The 14,552-nt window shown below is 32.8% G+C and overlaps 1 protein-coding gene across 4 annotated transcripts; it reads right to left on the bottom strand.

Annotated features, from left to right (window-relative positions):
- Window positions 1–4,686: 4,686 nt before the first annotated feature.
- On the bottom strand, window positions 4,687–12,173 carry LOC120091329 (phosphoinositide phosphatase SAC8). Of its 4 annotated transcripts, XM_039049318.1 has the most exons (21): window positions 11,802–11,842; window positions 10,948–11,025; window positions 10,684–10,860; window positions 10,448–10,575; window positions 10,268–10,359; window positions 10,071–10,128; window positions 9,506–9,562; window positions 9,320–9,353; window positions 8,904–8,984; window positions 8,707–8,813; window positions 8,342–8,428; window positions 8,179–8,256; window positions 7,757–7,821; window positions 6,706–6,804; window positions 6,494–6,593; window positions 6,286–6,394; window positions 6,086–6,158; window positions 5,910–6,003; window positions 5,744–5,830; window positions 5,165–5,231; window positions 4,687–5,067 (listed from the first exon to the last, which is right to left on the bottom strand). In XM_039049318.1, exons 4-21 carry the CDS (start codon window positions 10,565–10,567, stop codon window positions 4,940–4,942), a joined length of 1,536 nt encoding a protein of 511 aa, XP_038905246.1. In that variant the 5' UTR covers window positions 10,568–10,575; window positions 10,684–10,860; window positions 10,948–11,025; window positions 11,802–11,842; the 3' UTR covers window positions 4,687–4,939. The 4 variants fall into 4 exon arrangements, with proteins under 4 accessions (XP_038905246.1, XP_038905243.1, XP_038905245.1 ...); XM_039049315.1 differs by lacking the exon at window positions 10,684–10,860 and having other exon boundaries at window positions 11,802–12,168; XM_039049317.1 differs by lacking the exons at window positions 5,744–5,830; window positions 10,684–10,860 and having other exon boundaries at window positions 11,802–12,173.
- Window positions 12,174–14,552: the final 2,379 nt, after the last annotated feature.

Below are 14,552 nucleotides of genomic sequence, written 5' to 3'. Positions count from 1 at the left end.
TGTCTTTTTAATCTACTCAACAAGTATTTTATATATGTCTCACACATTTATTACACTAACAAGTGTCCGAGATACGTGCTCAACTAGTGTCGGAGTGTCAAAGTATCCAATACATGTCGGACACAGACAAACTAGTCAAACCAAACTGTTCGTGCTTCTTATGGTTAAATCAACAGAAAAGAAATGCATAAATTATGATTAAGTTAAACTATAAATTTAATCTCTAAATTATAAAATTTGTGTATGTTTTATTTCTTAATTTGTAAAGGTGTTTAATAAAAATTTTAACTTTCAATTTTGTATTTAATAATTTTTAAACCTTTAATTATGTATCTCTAAAAATTTTAAATGTGTAATTTTAAAAATCAGGGACTAAATTAACACCAATTTATGGAGTGCGTTTGTAATTGAACGTAATTTTGATAAAATTTCTTTAAGAAATGTCAATTACGGAAAAAAGAAAAATGTTTTAATTGATTTTGATTACAACGTTTTCGGAAGATTTATAAAGAAGACGTAAGGGAATTGATTGCAGTTTAAATGGGCCCCATTTTGGCCCAACAGTTGTCTTGTCTCTATATATATTTGCTACTTGTAAGTTGGGAGTTTAATTGGAAAACTCCCGGAAGAATGAAGAAGGCAGCTTCTTCTCTGAGTTAATCGAATAAATATAATTCAAATCTAAAATAATATAATATATAATATAAGGATAAAATAATTATATAACTAATAGCCACTGATAGCTGCTATCCGCTGCTATTGCTAATAGTTGTTATCAGCATCTATAAGTGGCTATCACTGATAGTTGCTATCAGCGATAGCTCTCAATTTGAGAAAGATTAATACAATCTTAAAATTTTAGTTTTTAATTTGCTATCAATTATCAGTAGCTATCATTGATTCACTTTCTTCAATTGGAATCAACCTTGGAATATCAATACTTAAGGCTATCAATGATAGATCTATAAATAGTGATCAACTTTGAAAGAAGACCAACAACTCTGATTAGCACAGTAGTTTCACTAGTAATCTTTTATCATGATTATCACTAATAGCAGCTATCAGTCGCTATCACTGATAAACTTTCATCAATTAGAATCAACCTTGAAATATTAATACTTAAGGCTATCAATGATAGACTTCTATAACTGGTTATCATCTTTGAAAGAAACTCGATATATAGATTCTTTCACTGATAACATCATTGATAAGATGTTATCAATGATCTCACTAATATCATGTTATCAGTGATGGTTCACCAATAACGTGCTATTAGTAGCTTCTATCACCGATAACATGCTATCGGGTAGCTTCTATCATCGATAACATGCTATCAGTATTAGCTTCTATCACTGGTAACATGCTATCAGTAGTAGCTTCTATCAATCATAGCCACTGAATACCTTTTTGCCCCTTTCTTGTCCGTCCCAAACATTTATAAGTCCCTTTTCTTTTCGATGATAGCTTCTATACTGATAAACATGCTACTAGTGATAACTTCTAGACATTCCACTTACATTTTAGTTCGAGATTCAACTTTATTAATTAAATTCACTAAGTTGGCTATCAATGATAGATTTCTATAAGTGTCTATTAACTATGAAAATATAATTAAAGATTAAGTTATTGGTGAAAGAAAATATGAGTGGCTATCACTGATAGACTTTCATTTGCAATTTATATTTTTATTTGTTATAATAATCAAACTTGATGATTGGTTGTTAGTGTTAAGTCACTTATGAATTGAGTACTTTCAAGTCTTGGTAATAAACGCATCCTCATAATTCTTGTGAAAAAAATGGGAGGAAGAAAAAATTAAATAAAAGGAAAGAAAAAATTTAAAAATAAAGAGAAAGAGGATGAGCAAAAACTGAAGAAAGGAAAGAAGATTAAATAAAAAAAAATGAAGCAAAAATCAGAGAAATGAAGAATTTTTTTTTAAAAAAAAAAAAAAAAAAAAAAAAAGAGAGAGAAAGCAAAAAAATCGGAGAAAAAAGGAAGAAGCAAAAATCGGAGAAATGAAAGAAAATAAAAAAAATGAATAAGCAAAAATGGAAGAAAGAAAAGAAAAATTAAAAAAAGAGAGGAAAAAAGAAGTAAATGAAAGAAAATAAAAAGAAAGGGAAGAAAAAGAAAAGGGAAAAATAAGGAAATGAAAGAAAAAATAAAGGAAAGAAGCAAAAATCAGATAAAGGAAAAAATAACTTTTTTTAAAAAAAAAAAAAAAAGGAACAAGTAAAAACTAAGAGAAAGAAATAAAAAATGAAAAAAATAATGAAAGAAGCAAAAATTGAAAGAAAAAAGAAAATAACAAGACTAAAAAATGTGTGCAACAAGACAAGATAAGACAAAGGAGGGCGAAATTAGAAATTTAAAAAAAAAAAAAAAAAAAAATTGACTAGTCAACTCATCGTTATAAAAGGTTGGTTTCTTGCTTCTCTTTATTAAGTTTTCCCTTGTAAATTGAACTCATTTCATCCAAATAATTACAATAACAATAAATAACGGAGTTTTCCTCATGGACTCAATAAAAAGAAAAAAAGAAACTAATTATTACTTGTATGCATATATATCAATTCCAATCGAAAGTCAAACTAACTCAATTGGCATACGATGTGTTTGTGATCAATAAATTTGTGATTCGAATCTTCATATCTCATTGTATTAAAAGAAAAAATCTAACACAAAATTATAGTAAACATTATTGAAATCAACAAAGTGAATTCAATTTTTTATAAGACAGCACGGTTGTACAACCTATATAATAGAAGATGTTCAAGTAAGATAGTGATAACACTAATTCCATCAGCATTCAGCAGTTGAGATCATTGATGACCTCAACCGGTGGAAGTGTTTGGTTGTATGTAAGGTTCACTAATCTAGTGAAAGGAATTTTGGGGAAGCACCTTGGAAGCATTCGGATTTACATACAATCTCTTGTAACTTTTCTGTTTTCTTTTCTTTTTTATTCAAAAAATACTATTTTCTGAATGAATCCTATTTCTTAAAAATGATATGGCTTATCGAAAATCATCTTTCCTTGAGATTAAAAGTACTTTTGAAACAGTCCTTTTCATAACTTTCTCCAATAACTACGATGCCAACTAATAAATTTCCATATTAGTAAAAAATAGATAAGACATACAAACATAAAAATAGAAGTATTTATAAATTTTATTTTTAAAAATCAAAAATAAAAAATCAAATATTTACCAAATAGAACTTACACTATCAAAAAAGTTTGTGATACGAAAGAAAAAATTTCATACTATACTATACCATTATAGTTAAACATACGATCATTTATTTTATGATTATATCCTAATATAACTCATATCTTACTCTTAGTTGATTATTTGAACTAAATAGAAAACCAAGTATAGATACTTGAATATTTCTATTTTCTTTAAATATGACGTGATAATAGATTCGAACCTATAACTTCTTAAAATGAGTAAAATGAGTAGAGATGATAGAATTTAACTATGTCCTCCCCTTACTAAGACTCTCTAAGTGTGGAAGGACATAAGAGATGGGAATAAATACGCCTAAGTTTATTTCATATTCAAGTCACTAGGACAGAAGGAAAAAGAATCTCATCATATAGAGGCGTTTTACCTTGATCTTTTGTGGCTCCATCAATAACAACTTTTGTCTTTTTTATAGAAGTCAGCATTGATTACCAACCATTTTGTTGGTTCGTCATCTCGTTATTATAATTTTGAAGCTATAAATGTAGTTTGAAAAATAAATCTCCCATTTGGTTTTTTTTTAAAAAAAATTAAGTTTCAGAAGTATTTTCAAAATTCAAATTAAGTTTTGACAACTAAAAAGCTAGATTTTTAAATCTTGTGAAAAAACGAATTTCAAAAACCAAAAACAAAAATTTAATATCCCACAACTTCGTTTTTTTGGTTTTTGGTTTTTGAAAATTAAGCTTAAATAGTTATATACACCTCTTCCACTTCTAAATATCTTTCTTTTGATATCTACTTTTTGTCTGTGTTTTTAAAAATCAAATCAAAATTTGGAAACTACAAAAATTGTTTTTAAAAATTTGTTTTTGTTTTTGAAATTTAACTAAGAATGCAACTCTTCTACTTAAAATTGATACAAATCATAATAAAAAAAATGAAAGGAGTATATTAATTTTCAAAAACTAAAAACCAAAAATAAGATAGTTATCAAATTGGGCCTAAAAATTTGATAATAATTTGACTTTTGATTTTTGTAAGTTAAACATTAAATCACTTCACTTGTGATCTCTATTTTGTTATTGCAACTTTCTAGGAATTTTTTCAAAATCCAAACTAAATTATGAAAACTAATAAAAGTAGTTTTAAAAATTATCTTGACACTTCGGTCAAGAGGCAGGATAGCATCCCACCACCTTCTTGGCTTGACTGGTAGGCACAATCGCTTGAGTCTAGTTCTTGAGCGAATGAGTCGTTTTCAATAAAAATTTCTCTTTAGCAATCAGCCATCAACCCTCTTTAAGCTGTCGAATATAGATAGGAGATCCACTTCGACGTTCAAGGTTGGCAGCAAGCGTAAATGCAATCACAAATTTGATTAATTAATATCTCTCCCACCCTAACGCACTCTGTTATGACACAATCTTTGTTTTCAGAATTTGCTATGAAATGCAAAGAGATTGCGTGAAAATAAGTATGAATGGCAAAGGGATTGCAGGAATATAAATATAATTTTGAAAAACTAAAAATCAAATAATTTTCAAACTCTAATAAACGAGTTTTTCGAAATTCCTTACCCAACTTAATCATCTTGCTTAACTAAAACACGAGAACAAGGAAAATGGTACAAAAGGACAAACACACTATATGCATCGTGTAATGGGGTCATTACAGTAAATCAGCATTGAATTTCTGGCCTCCATAAATAATAAAGCTTAGATGAATGTGGTGTGAGAATCCAACCTTTAACGGAGGCTGCACAAGCGAGGCCTAGAACAGAACTGTTTGCCATTTGCTTTGACCACTGCCATTACCCCAGCAGTAACACCAGCCCAAAGCACAGATGACATAAATTGCTGGGCGTTCCTTCCCGCTATAAGACAAAATCATGAAGCATATTTTCATTTTTGATCATCCTAGGAATATACAAAACAACAATCTTAAGAAATTGATGATCATAACATTCATACCTTGCTGAAGCGTGAGAGATGTAATCGTCAAACCTCCAACCACTAGAACTGATGCTACTGGGAGATACTGCATAATGAAGTAAATAAAGTATTAGTTGGATATAAATTTTAGAAAATACTTAGGCCCAGAAATTTAATGATTCCTCTCATTACTTGCATCATTCCACATTGATATAGCAGGCAAATCAAAGTATTATTGCATGTATGAGAGTAATTTTGAAATGGCTAAATCAAAATTTTCATATTCAAATTCAAAATTACTTTCAAACGTGTTTTCAAGTGTTAAATCGCCAATTGACCTAAAAGCTTAAGCTGATGGGTGAAGATAAATTTAATATTTTCTAACACTTCCCCTCACTACTTCCTGGACCACCTACTTTGAAACCTTGTTAAATCACCAATTAACCCAAAAACTGATAAATGAAGGTAAATTTAATATTTTATCATCTAACATTAAGTAATCATCCCTTCAAAATAAACTCAAACATTAAATTAATTTAGAATACTTTTTATTTCAAACAAACATGCCCTGAGTTTAGTTCTCATCATCACTCTAAACAAGGAGTAGGGAAAACTTACAGATAGTGATTCGAATCCATTAAGTTGGAAAGGTGAAGGACCGTGTTTATTGATACTATAGCGGCCACATATAAGATCTATTGCATCCTAGAAAAAATAAAGCTATATACTTTAGAAATGGAGCTTTGTTCATTTGAACCAGATTTTCATAGATGTAGAGACTTACCTGCCGAACGCCATCATGGAAATTATTCAGATAATATCTGGTAATAGCACTCATCCCATCTTTGATTACTCCGGAAAAAGTCTGTTTTCCATATCTGCAATACAAAAGTTCAATTTACTGGAAGTATTTAAACATTTTATTTTCTCTCACAAGAATAAATTTTGAGTTAGGTTTACCTCACTAAGTCTCCTTTCAAAGCATGAGTACCAGCATACTGGAGACTAATCTCATCACCTTGCTCAGCCCACACTAGGAAGATAATACATAGTTTAGTAGATATGCGTGACTTTATGAGGATGAGACGTGAAGGTTTTATATATAGCCATGCAGACTTCTAAGCTCAGGGTCTATGGATCTAATGAAACAGGAGGCATACACGTTCTAAATTTTGTGTAATCTTCATTGCACTTCGTAATGCACTCAGCAGATGTAAGTAGTCCGACCCTCTGCAATTGCTTGGTCAAAGATCTTTGAGCCAAGAAACACTGTTAAAGAGAGAAATAACATAAGATAACAAACAGGACTCAAGTTTTAACATGTGACATAAAATTGTTGAAGTGAAAGGACATCCTCTTCTCACAAACCTGAGTAACATTTGTTCTATCAAGACAATCAATGCAGTTAGCTCTAATAATTCCCTTTTGCTCCCGAAGTATATTTCCTTCTGGATCTATGAGGAGGTATCTGCTCCGCTGGAACAGTAACGATTAAAAGCTGAATTATGGATAGGCAGCATACCTGGTTTTTGCATTCTTAATATGTAAGGACTTATATTCAGAATTTCCATCCATATTACCCTTGGTTTTCAAAATCCTCTGAGATTTGATCGTATAAAAGCTGCAGATTTTCAAACTTTGTGGTGCCACATATATGGTGAAAATCAAAGGGGACATATCTGCAACAGATGTACAAGGGGAACCGTTTCATTTTCTCATATAATAATAAAAAAGACGTGCATATGAAACCAGATGTTGAGATGGCGACACCATACAAATGGTTACCATCATCTAGTGCAAATTTTTACTACATTCTCTGGAGTACTAAACACCAGCATATCCAGATATCATGATGTGTTAGCCACATCCCCTTCGAAAGAAAAATTCCAAATCACCATAAGCGAGAGACTGAGAGAGAAAATCAGGTGATTTTTTTTCCATATATTTCAAATTGTGCAAAGTTGGAACAAGACGTCATGGTGAAGGATAGAGATGTAGGAAGGGACTGGATAAAGATATTTAGACATCATGGGGAAGGATAGAGGGAAGAGACCTGCATATCCATAAACAGGCTGTACGAGCATGGAAAGGTCCCATTACAAAGACAATAATTTAAATCATCACCAATCAAGAAAATTAAATCCATAGCATCAGGCAATTCTTTTTCCGAAACAATAAAAGTAAGAGAGGACTAGAATTCAGAAGGTAGAAGGAACCTAATGTCTACAACCGAAAGTCAGAGACTCAAGTGTTGCCAACTAACTAAATATTATAGGGGGCAACACAGAAGCCAACCAGAAATGAGGGAGAGGGGGAGAAAAACAAACAGAGAAGTTAACGAGTTAACTACTGAGAACTCGACATTGTGAGCTAAGCTACATAAGGTCTTGATTATTGTAAGCTCCGAAATTTGAAGGGAATGCTTTTTATGTTCGCAGTTGTGCTTTTAATCCAACCATTGAAAAGTTTAGTATCTATTTAATTAGAACTAGTAGGAACTGTATAGGATTCGAAGTTGGCCATACTAGAAGCTTGCCTACTATACTCAACGTGGATTGGGCCAGCTACACCCCTTTACTTCTACACTACTTGGTGAAAAGCTTTGTCGAGATTCCACATATTTTATTATACCTAACAGTTGGCAGCTTCTGCATTTCAGCAGCGAATGCTGCACTCAATTGACCTTCTTCACCATGCTGAAATAGAAAAATATTAAGAAACATTATACTAGCTCAATGAAGATCACAAATGAGCGTTACAGCATGAGGCTTGTAAAAGAAGCATAAAAACGTGTGCATGTTGGCAAATGCAGATGTTCTAACTTAAACAGCCATAGTAACAAGAAATTACAGGTTATAACCAGACTGAGTTACAAAGAAAAATAGTTTGCAAACTTAAGTGACGTCATATTGTTCTTCAATTTTTGGAAACGGAACACGTAGGATTTGTATGCATCTGGAGAGTGTAACTCCCCAAAGCCTACAAAGAGAATCTTGATGCATGTGGATGGATGTATCTTATTAGCATGAGAGGAAAGGGATAAGAAGTGGTACTTTATCAGTTAAGTCAACTGCTATTATCTCTCCATATCGTTGTGAAAGATCAAAAAAGTGATGTTGCACAACTTTCGACTGTATATCAGAAAAGTAGTGGGTATTGATGAGGGAAACACTTACACATCCAATTAAAGAAAGGTGTAAAAAAGTTAAAATATACCGATTTCTCATCATTGACAATTTTAAGGTGTGGTTTATAGCTCAAATCAACAATCTGCTCCCAAAGTAGAGGAATCGAACCTCGAATCTGCAAAATAGAGAGAATTTTGATACAAAATAAATTGATTGGACGGAACTTAAAGATATAGATATTGAATTTATCATTAAAAAAGAATTGTTCATATCTATCAAAAACGAAAACCCATTTTTAAATCGTAATTGGCATGTCTAAATAATCCTATTTTAAGGCATCCACCATGGTGATTGGTATCGTCAATTAGAGGTTCTCTTACCTGAAGTTAGTGCAAGTAATGTTAAAGCAGAAGTTTCAAGTTATTCAATTACATTCAGCAAGAAGCAAAATACCTGCAATAGTGAAGCTTTAAGACCTTCATGCTCCACTAGTTGCTCAGTTTCGATAAAATTGGCTGTGTCACCTTCAAGATTGGCTCCCCTTCTCCACATTCTCGTTCCTAGTAATCAAGAACCATTTCCAAAACTAATTAGTATTTTTATAACAGCCTGAAATTTGTTTAATAATTGGCAATATCCGTAAAATGTACCTAGTCGTCGAGTACATCGCCTTGAAATTAACGTTAGTTGAGTAGGTGACTCTTTCAGCTTCAGCTGTACAGCCTGGAAGCTTACAGCTTTGTTAAGGTTTGGTTTGTGGCTCCAATAAGACAGATAAATTTACAATTTCTTTAGAACCTTTAATCCACTCTAATGTAATACTTGCATATTTGTATGGAAAATGTCTATACAGGTTAAGATTATTTTACAGGTGAAGGAAAAACAATGGTAGAACTTCGTAAGTGAGAATAAACAAATAGAAAATATTGGAGAAACGACTACATGTTTCTACTAAATGTTTTCTAGAAAAGAGAGAAGTTTTTTGGTTTGACTAGAAAATAGAAAAGTTTTAAATGGTCTCACGGACATCCTCCAAATTAATATATGATTTGGAAATTTAGGATATTTCCTTGCAGTAGTGGAATGATGAACTCATCAAGCTGCAAAGAAGAAGAATAAATTGATTTCAAAGAAAAGAAAAATAAGCAAATTAACGAGTCAATCCGAAATAGATTACTCTTTAACTAACTAGAAAGTACTCCCAGAGCATTAGCCTGGAACAACCATACACAATGCAGCACATGCCACCTACCTTGAACTCTATAAGTTCCACTAGAAGATTTTTGTTCCAAACGAATCTAGGGTCAGCCTGGAATTTAGAAACAAATAATAAACATATAATTATATAATCAGATAAAAATTCACGATTCACAATCTAAATGAAACAGGGGATAAACAAGGGGCAAATGCATTAAAGTCAGAGACAATGCAAAGGATGTAGATTTTAATGATAGCAGGAGGAAGGAACAATTAGAAATGACGGACATTATAAGAATCAAAGTTACGTGTGCTTATATATGGAACTCGTAGATTCCCTAGTTAATTAAGAGAAAGAAATAAACAACATAGGAATCTCATCATAATACGGGTAGAATCAACAGAATTGAGAAAGTCGTTCAAGGTACGGAAAAGGTCACATCCATTAACTCAGTATGAAACAAAGCGAGCTAACTGGTCTGCTCCTTGTCTGTGTGTGAGTGAGAAAGGACAAAAGAGAGACACAGTTGAGACTAGGAAACTCCAAAGCATTGTTGCCGATAAAGTGTGAACAGAAGTTTTTTTTTTCAGATAGTAATCAAATTCCACGCCCCATTTACCTGCTTCCAAAGTGGTCTTGCCGTCCATCCTTCAGCAAACTTACACCTTCTCTGTAAGCTGTTACAAGAAAGTGAAGGTATCTTACAACTTAAGAACAAAATGACAAAATCTGAAGCAGAACTAAGATCCAAAGACCATGAGTCCATAATTATAACAATAAAAGAAACTATATTTAAAAGTGGAGAAGATCATTTACTTCAACGTTAAATCTGTTTGGTATGAATAATACAACCCCGGAGTTGTTTCCACTGTTTTCAACAAAGTCAGGAAGTAAGCTTCATCTTTTTTCTGCTCAAAAGAAACGATTCCCAGGATGTAAATGGGATTTTGACCATGCAAGAACAAATGTCAAAAGAATTATTACGAAGAAGCATACTTCTTGAGAAGTTGAAAGCTTCAAAGCCGCATCACAAGGGAGGAACTTCATAGACGTTACTTGAAAAACAGGGAAACCAAGGAAGTTTCCTACTTCTTTTCGTGAAGTTATCACAAGCATGTATACTCCTACACAAGAACATGAATAATCAAAAGCGGGAAGCAATGAAAATATCATATGTTCTTACTTCTAAAGATGTCAGGCCGCTGAACAGATCAAGTGAAGCTGGTAACTACCTTATACTTGTCTTTATTTATAAAAAGTTCAGTGAACAAGATTCTGAAGCCAAGCACATAAAATTGTATCAGTAATTGCTGGTTAAACATGGTTGTTGATGCAATATTAAATCATCATACTGCAAATAGCATCATGTGCTTCCTTTTCCAACCCTAATAGATTATGACAACAATATCCTACAAACGTGAACATGAATACCATATTCATCAAAAGCAATTACCGGCAACTAATCTTATTGTACCATATTCATCAAAAGCAATTACCGGCAACTAATCTTATTGTCCCAGCCACTCCATAAATTGTGGACATTTTTGTTGCATTTCCAAAACAAGTAGTATCACCTGTAACAATGAGACATTCAGACTATTTTTAGTATGGCAAACGGGCAAAAAATTGGAAGTTTCTCAATAAGTTTGCGAGCTAACATTAGTTGCAAGTTATATGATTAAAGATACTGCAGGGAGTAATATTTTTCAAGCGTGATAAGGAAGAGCTAGCCAATTAAGTTTCCACTTATAGCAAATAGGTTCTTGTGGATAATGTAGTTAGTGTACAAAATTTACGTCACTGTACGACCTGCTCAGCATCCGCCAGAATTAATTTATGATTATAAAAAGAAGAAAAAGTATAGAAGATGAGAACGAATGATGTCAATCAATTCGCACATAATCTTCCAAGATTTCTCAGACTGATGAGGAAATGAAGCTGTTTAAAGAAATATCTATTGAATTTGCGAGTCTGAGACATTCAAGTACCGATACTGTTTGAATATCAGAAGATAACGACAAACCAGCTATGAAATGCTCACTGAAACCACGTTTTAAGAGAAATACAGGCAGGGAACAAGACAAAACCACAGAGTTCAAACATATAAATATGATGCAATTCATTTTTGTAGCAACGAATAACTGAACGAATAAAGGACCTGAAATTCGGAATCTCATAAAAATTGATTTCAGTATAGAACACGAAATTCGCCAGCCAATTCATGGTTAGAATGCCAATCATTAAATATACGTCTAGCTCGAATCCTTCGGATTCTTCGTTTTCCTTGGACCTTATTTTCTCATCAATCAAACTACTATGAGAAACTGTATTATCGAAAAGAAATCCTTACAATCAAGCGGCTCGATATTTCCATCCCCGCGGTTGATCGAGAAGCCTCGACTGGGAAATTCCACAGACTTTACAACGAACCTATCCTGAAATTCGTACAATTCCAGCTGATCGTAGAGCTTGAATCTCTCGCAAGAGGAGGATTCGCCTTCCATGTTAGGGATCAAGAGAAGCAGAAAGGAAATCTAGAAAATAAGATCGTTGGAAGAACCATCAGGAGATTGAATTTGATCCATCTGGTGGATTGAGAACGGATTAGCCATTTTAGAAAGCTCGATTCATGTCATCAGCTTTGAAGCCTCTGACTAACATCTAAGCCAATGTCCAATAAAACCCAGCGCAGTTGTACGGTCAAAATATGATCATGGTAATCCCGTGCTTCCTTTGCCAAATAAATTAATTAATTCATTGATCTATTTGAAAATCTTTTTCAACGACCATCACTTTTCCTTTTGAAGAATTCAACGACCATCAATTGACTGAAAAAAAGTAAGATTCCCAAATGTAGAAACAAATTTTATTATTTGGGTATTATTTTTCACATTATGGAAATCCACTAAAGTGTTAAAATGTTCTTAACTTATCTCAACAAAATTGTATTAATAATTGGTGAAATTTTATAAAACTATTTTCATATCATTATAGTTTGTTAATAATAGTAATAAATAACTTACCACCGTTACCAAGGTAGACCTAACTCTTTTACACAAAATTAGAGATTCAAATTTACATACCCAATAAAAAAAAAAAAATACATAGTCCAGCCAACATCTAACTTTCATCATATCAATCTTCACGTCAAAAATTCAATTCTCCCATTCAGCGTATATATGATGGAAAAAATCCCTCATCCCCACATTTCATTATCAACATAAAATAACATAAATTTCACATACCCCACATTTTTCTAAACTAGAAAACAATACATTTCTTGATAAAATATTAATTGACTAAAAATATGATTTAAATATTAATGTTGACGGATATAAAGTATATAAATATTAATGGACAATCTTATTTTGTTTAGTGGAATCCTTGGTTGTTGGGGGTACAATTTTGGATTCATATGGGTCTATGGTGGTTCATGATGCAGGGAATAGTTTGAAGGCGCGGTTGTCGGAGTTTTTAGATAGTGAGGAAGGTTGAAGGTGGCCTACAGTGTCTTGGAAGTTGCTTGAGATCTATGGTCTTATTCAAGCAATGGGGCCTAGGGTGAGGGGGAGGATTATTGGGTTTGGGAGTCGGGTGCTAATGGGCGATTTTCTATTGGTAGTGCATGGGAGAGTTTGCGTCCTCATCGTCCTAGGGTGTCTTGAGCTTTTGTGGACGGAGATAGTATTCCACGTTACTCCTTTTGTGCGTGGTAGAGGTGTTCAAAAACCCGATGACCCGAAAAAACTGATCAACCCAACCCATGCGATTTGGGTTGGGTTGGGTTCAAATAAATAAAAATTTTATGAGTTGGGTTGGTTCATGGGTTCACCTAATATAACTCAAATCAACCCGTACCAACCCGAATTTATTATTAACTTTAAAATATATTTTTTTTTCTTACTTATAACGCAATTATTTATACATATATTGATTTTAATTTTATTTAATTTCAATATTTTTTTAATAATTTATTTTTCAACAACTTTTAGAAGTAGTTTCTTTATACTTTAGAAAGAAAATTTTCACTATATAAATTGAAATTGAGTTGTTAATCTTAATTCAATATATGAAAATAATTAAATTAGACTTTTACATATTTACGTTTTGCTTCTTTTTAGAATAAAATTTTAAATAAATGACTTGATTAACTCGAACCAACCCAACCAAAATATTTCATGGTTGGGTTGTGTTAGGTTTATTTTTTAATAAAGGTTATTTGGGTTGAAAAAATTTACAACCTGAACAATTGGGTTGGGTCTAAAAAGTCTTTCAACCCAACCCAACCTAACCTATGAACACCCCTAGTGCGTGGTTAGCTATGAGGGACAGGTTGAGTACGCGAGATTGGTTGAGGAGTTGGGGTGTGTTGTCAGAGGAGGTGTCTTCTGTGTGGGAAAGGTATAGAGTCTCAAGATCATTTATTTTTCGAGTGTGGGTTTGGTTTGGGAAAGAGATGTGGTCAGGTATGTTGCGTCAGTTTGGGTTCATCGCATCGGGTGGCAGGTTAGGATGTCGAGTCGAGTTGGTTGTGCCGAGTGGGGTCAGGTAAGGGGGTGCGTAGTAAGTTGTTTCGTGTATTCTGGTGTACTTCCATCTACTATATCTGACAGGAGCATAATCGACGGCTACATAGAAGGCATTCGAGGTCGATATCTGTTTTATTTCACCTTATGGTCTCTACAAATCGTGCTCGAGCTACTTCCTAGCAGGTTGATCTTCTTGGTCTTATCTAGCGTGTTTACAGTTGCTTTTCTTCTTTCTGAACTTGTTGCTCTCTGTTTTGCTGTTGTCCCTAGTCGTGGGGTTTTGGTTTCTCTTCTCTAGCTTTCTCCCCGATGTTTTGGAGTTTTTTTTTTCGTTTATGTTTGGTTCGCTCAAGTTTTTGCTTTGTTTGCATTTTGTTGCCCTATTTTTGCTTGTGCTTTATTGCTTTTATGCATTGATCTCGGGCTATGGGATCCTCCTTGTTGTATAATAATATCATCTATTCTAAAAAAAATCTTCAAATCCAGGATTTAAGACATCTAAAGTTAATCAAATTCTTGTTGATTTTAAGCTTCAACCATTTACTAATTTTGGAGTTATTAAACAATTTCAA

The sequence above is a fragment of the Benincasa hispida genome, chromosome 11, assembly GCF_009727055.1.
Source record: "Benincasa hispida cultivar B227 chromosome 11, ASM972705v1, whole genome shotgun sequence".
Classification (NCBI taxonomy): Eukaryota; Viridiplantae; Streptophyta; class Magnoliopsida; order Cucurbitales; family Cucurbitaceae; genus Benincasa; species Benincasa hispida.
This window is presented reverse-complemented; position numbering and strand designations above follow the sequence as displayed.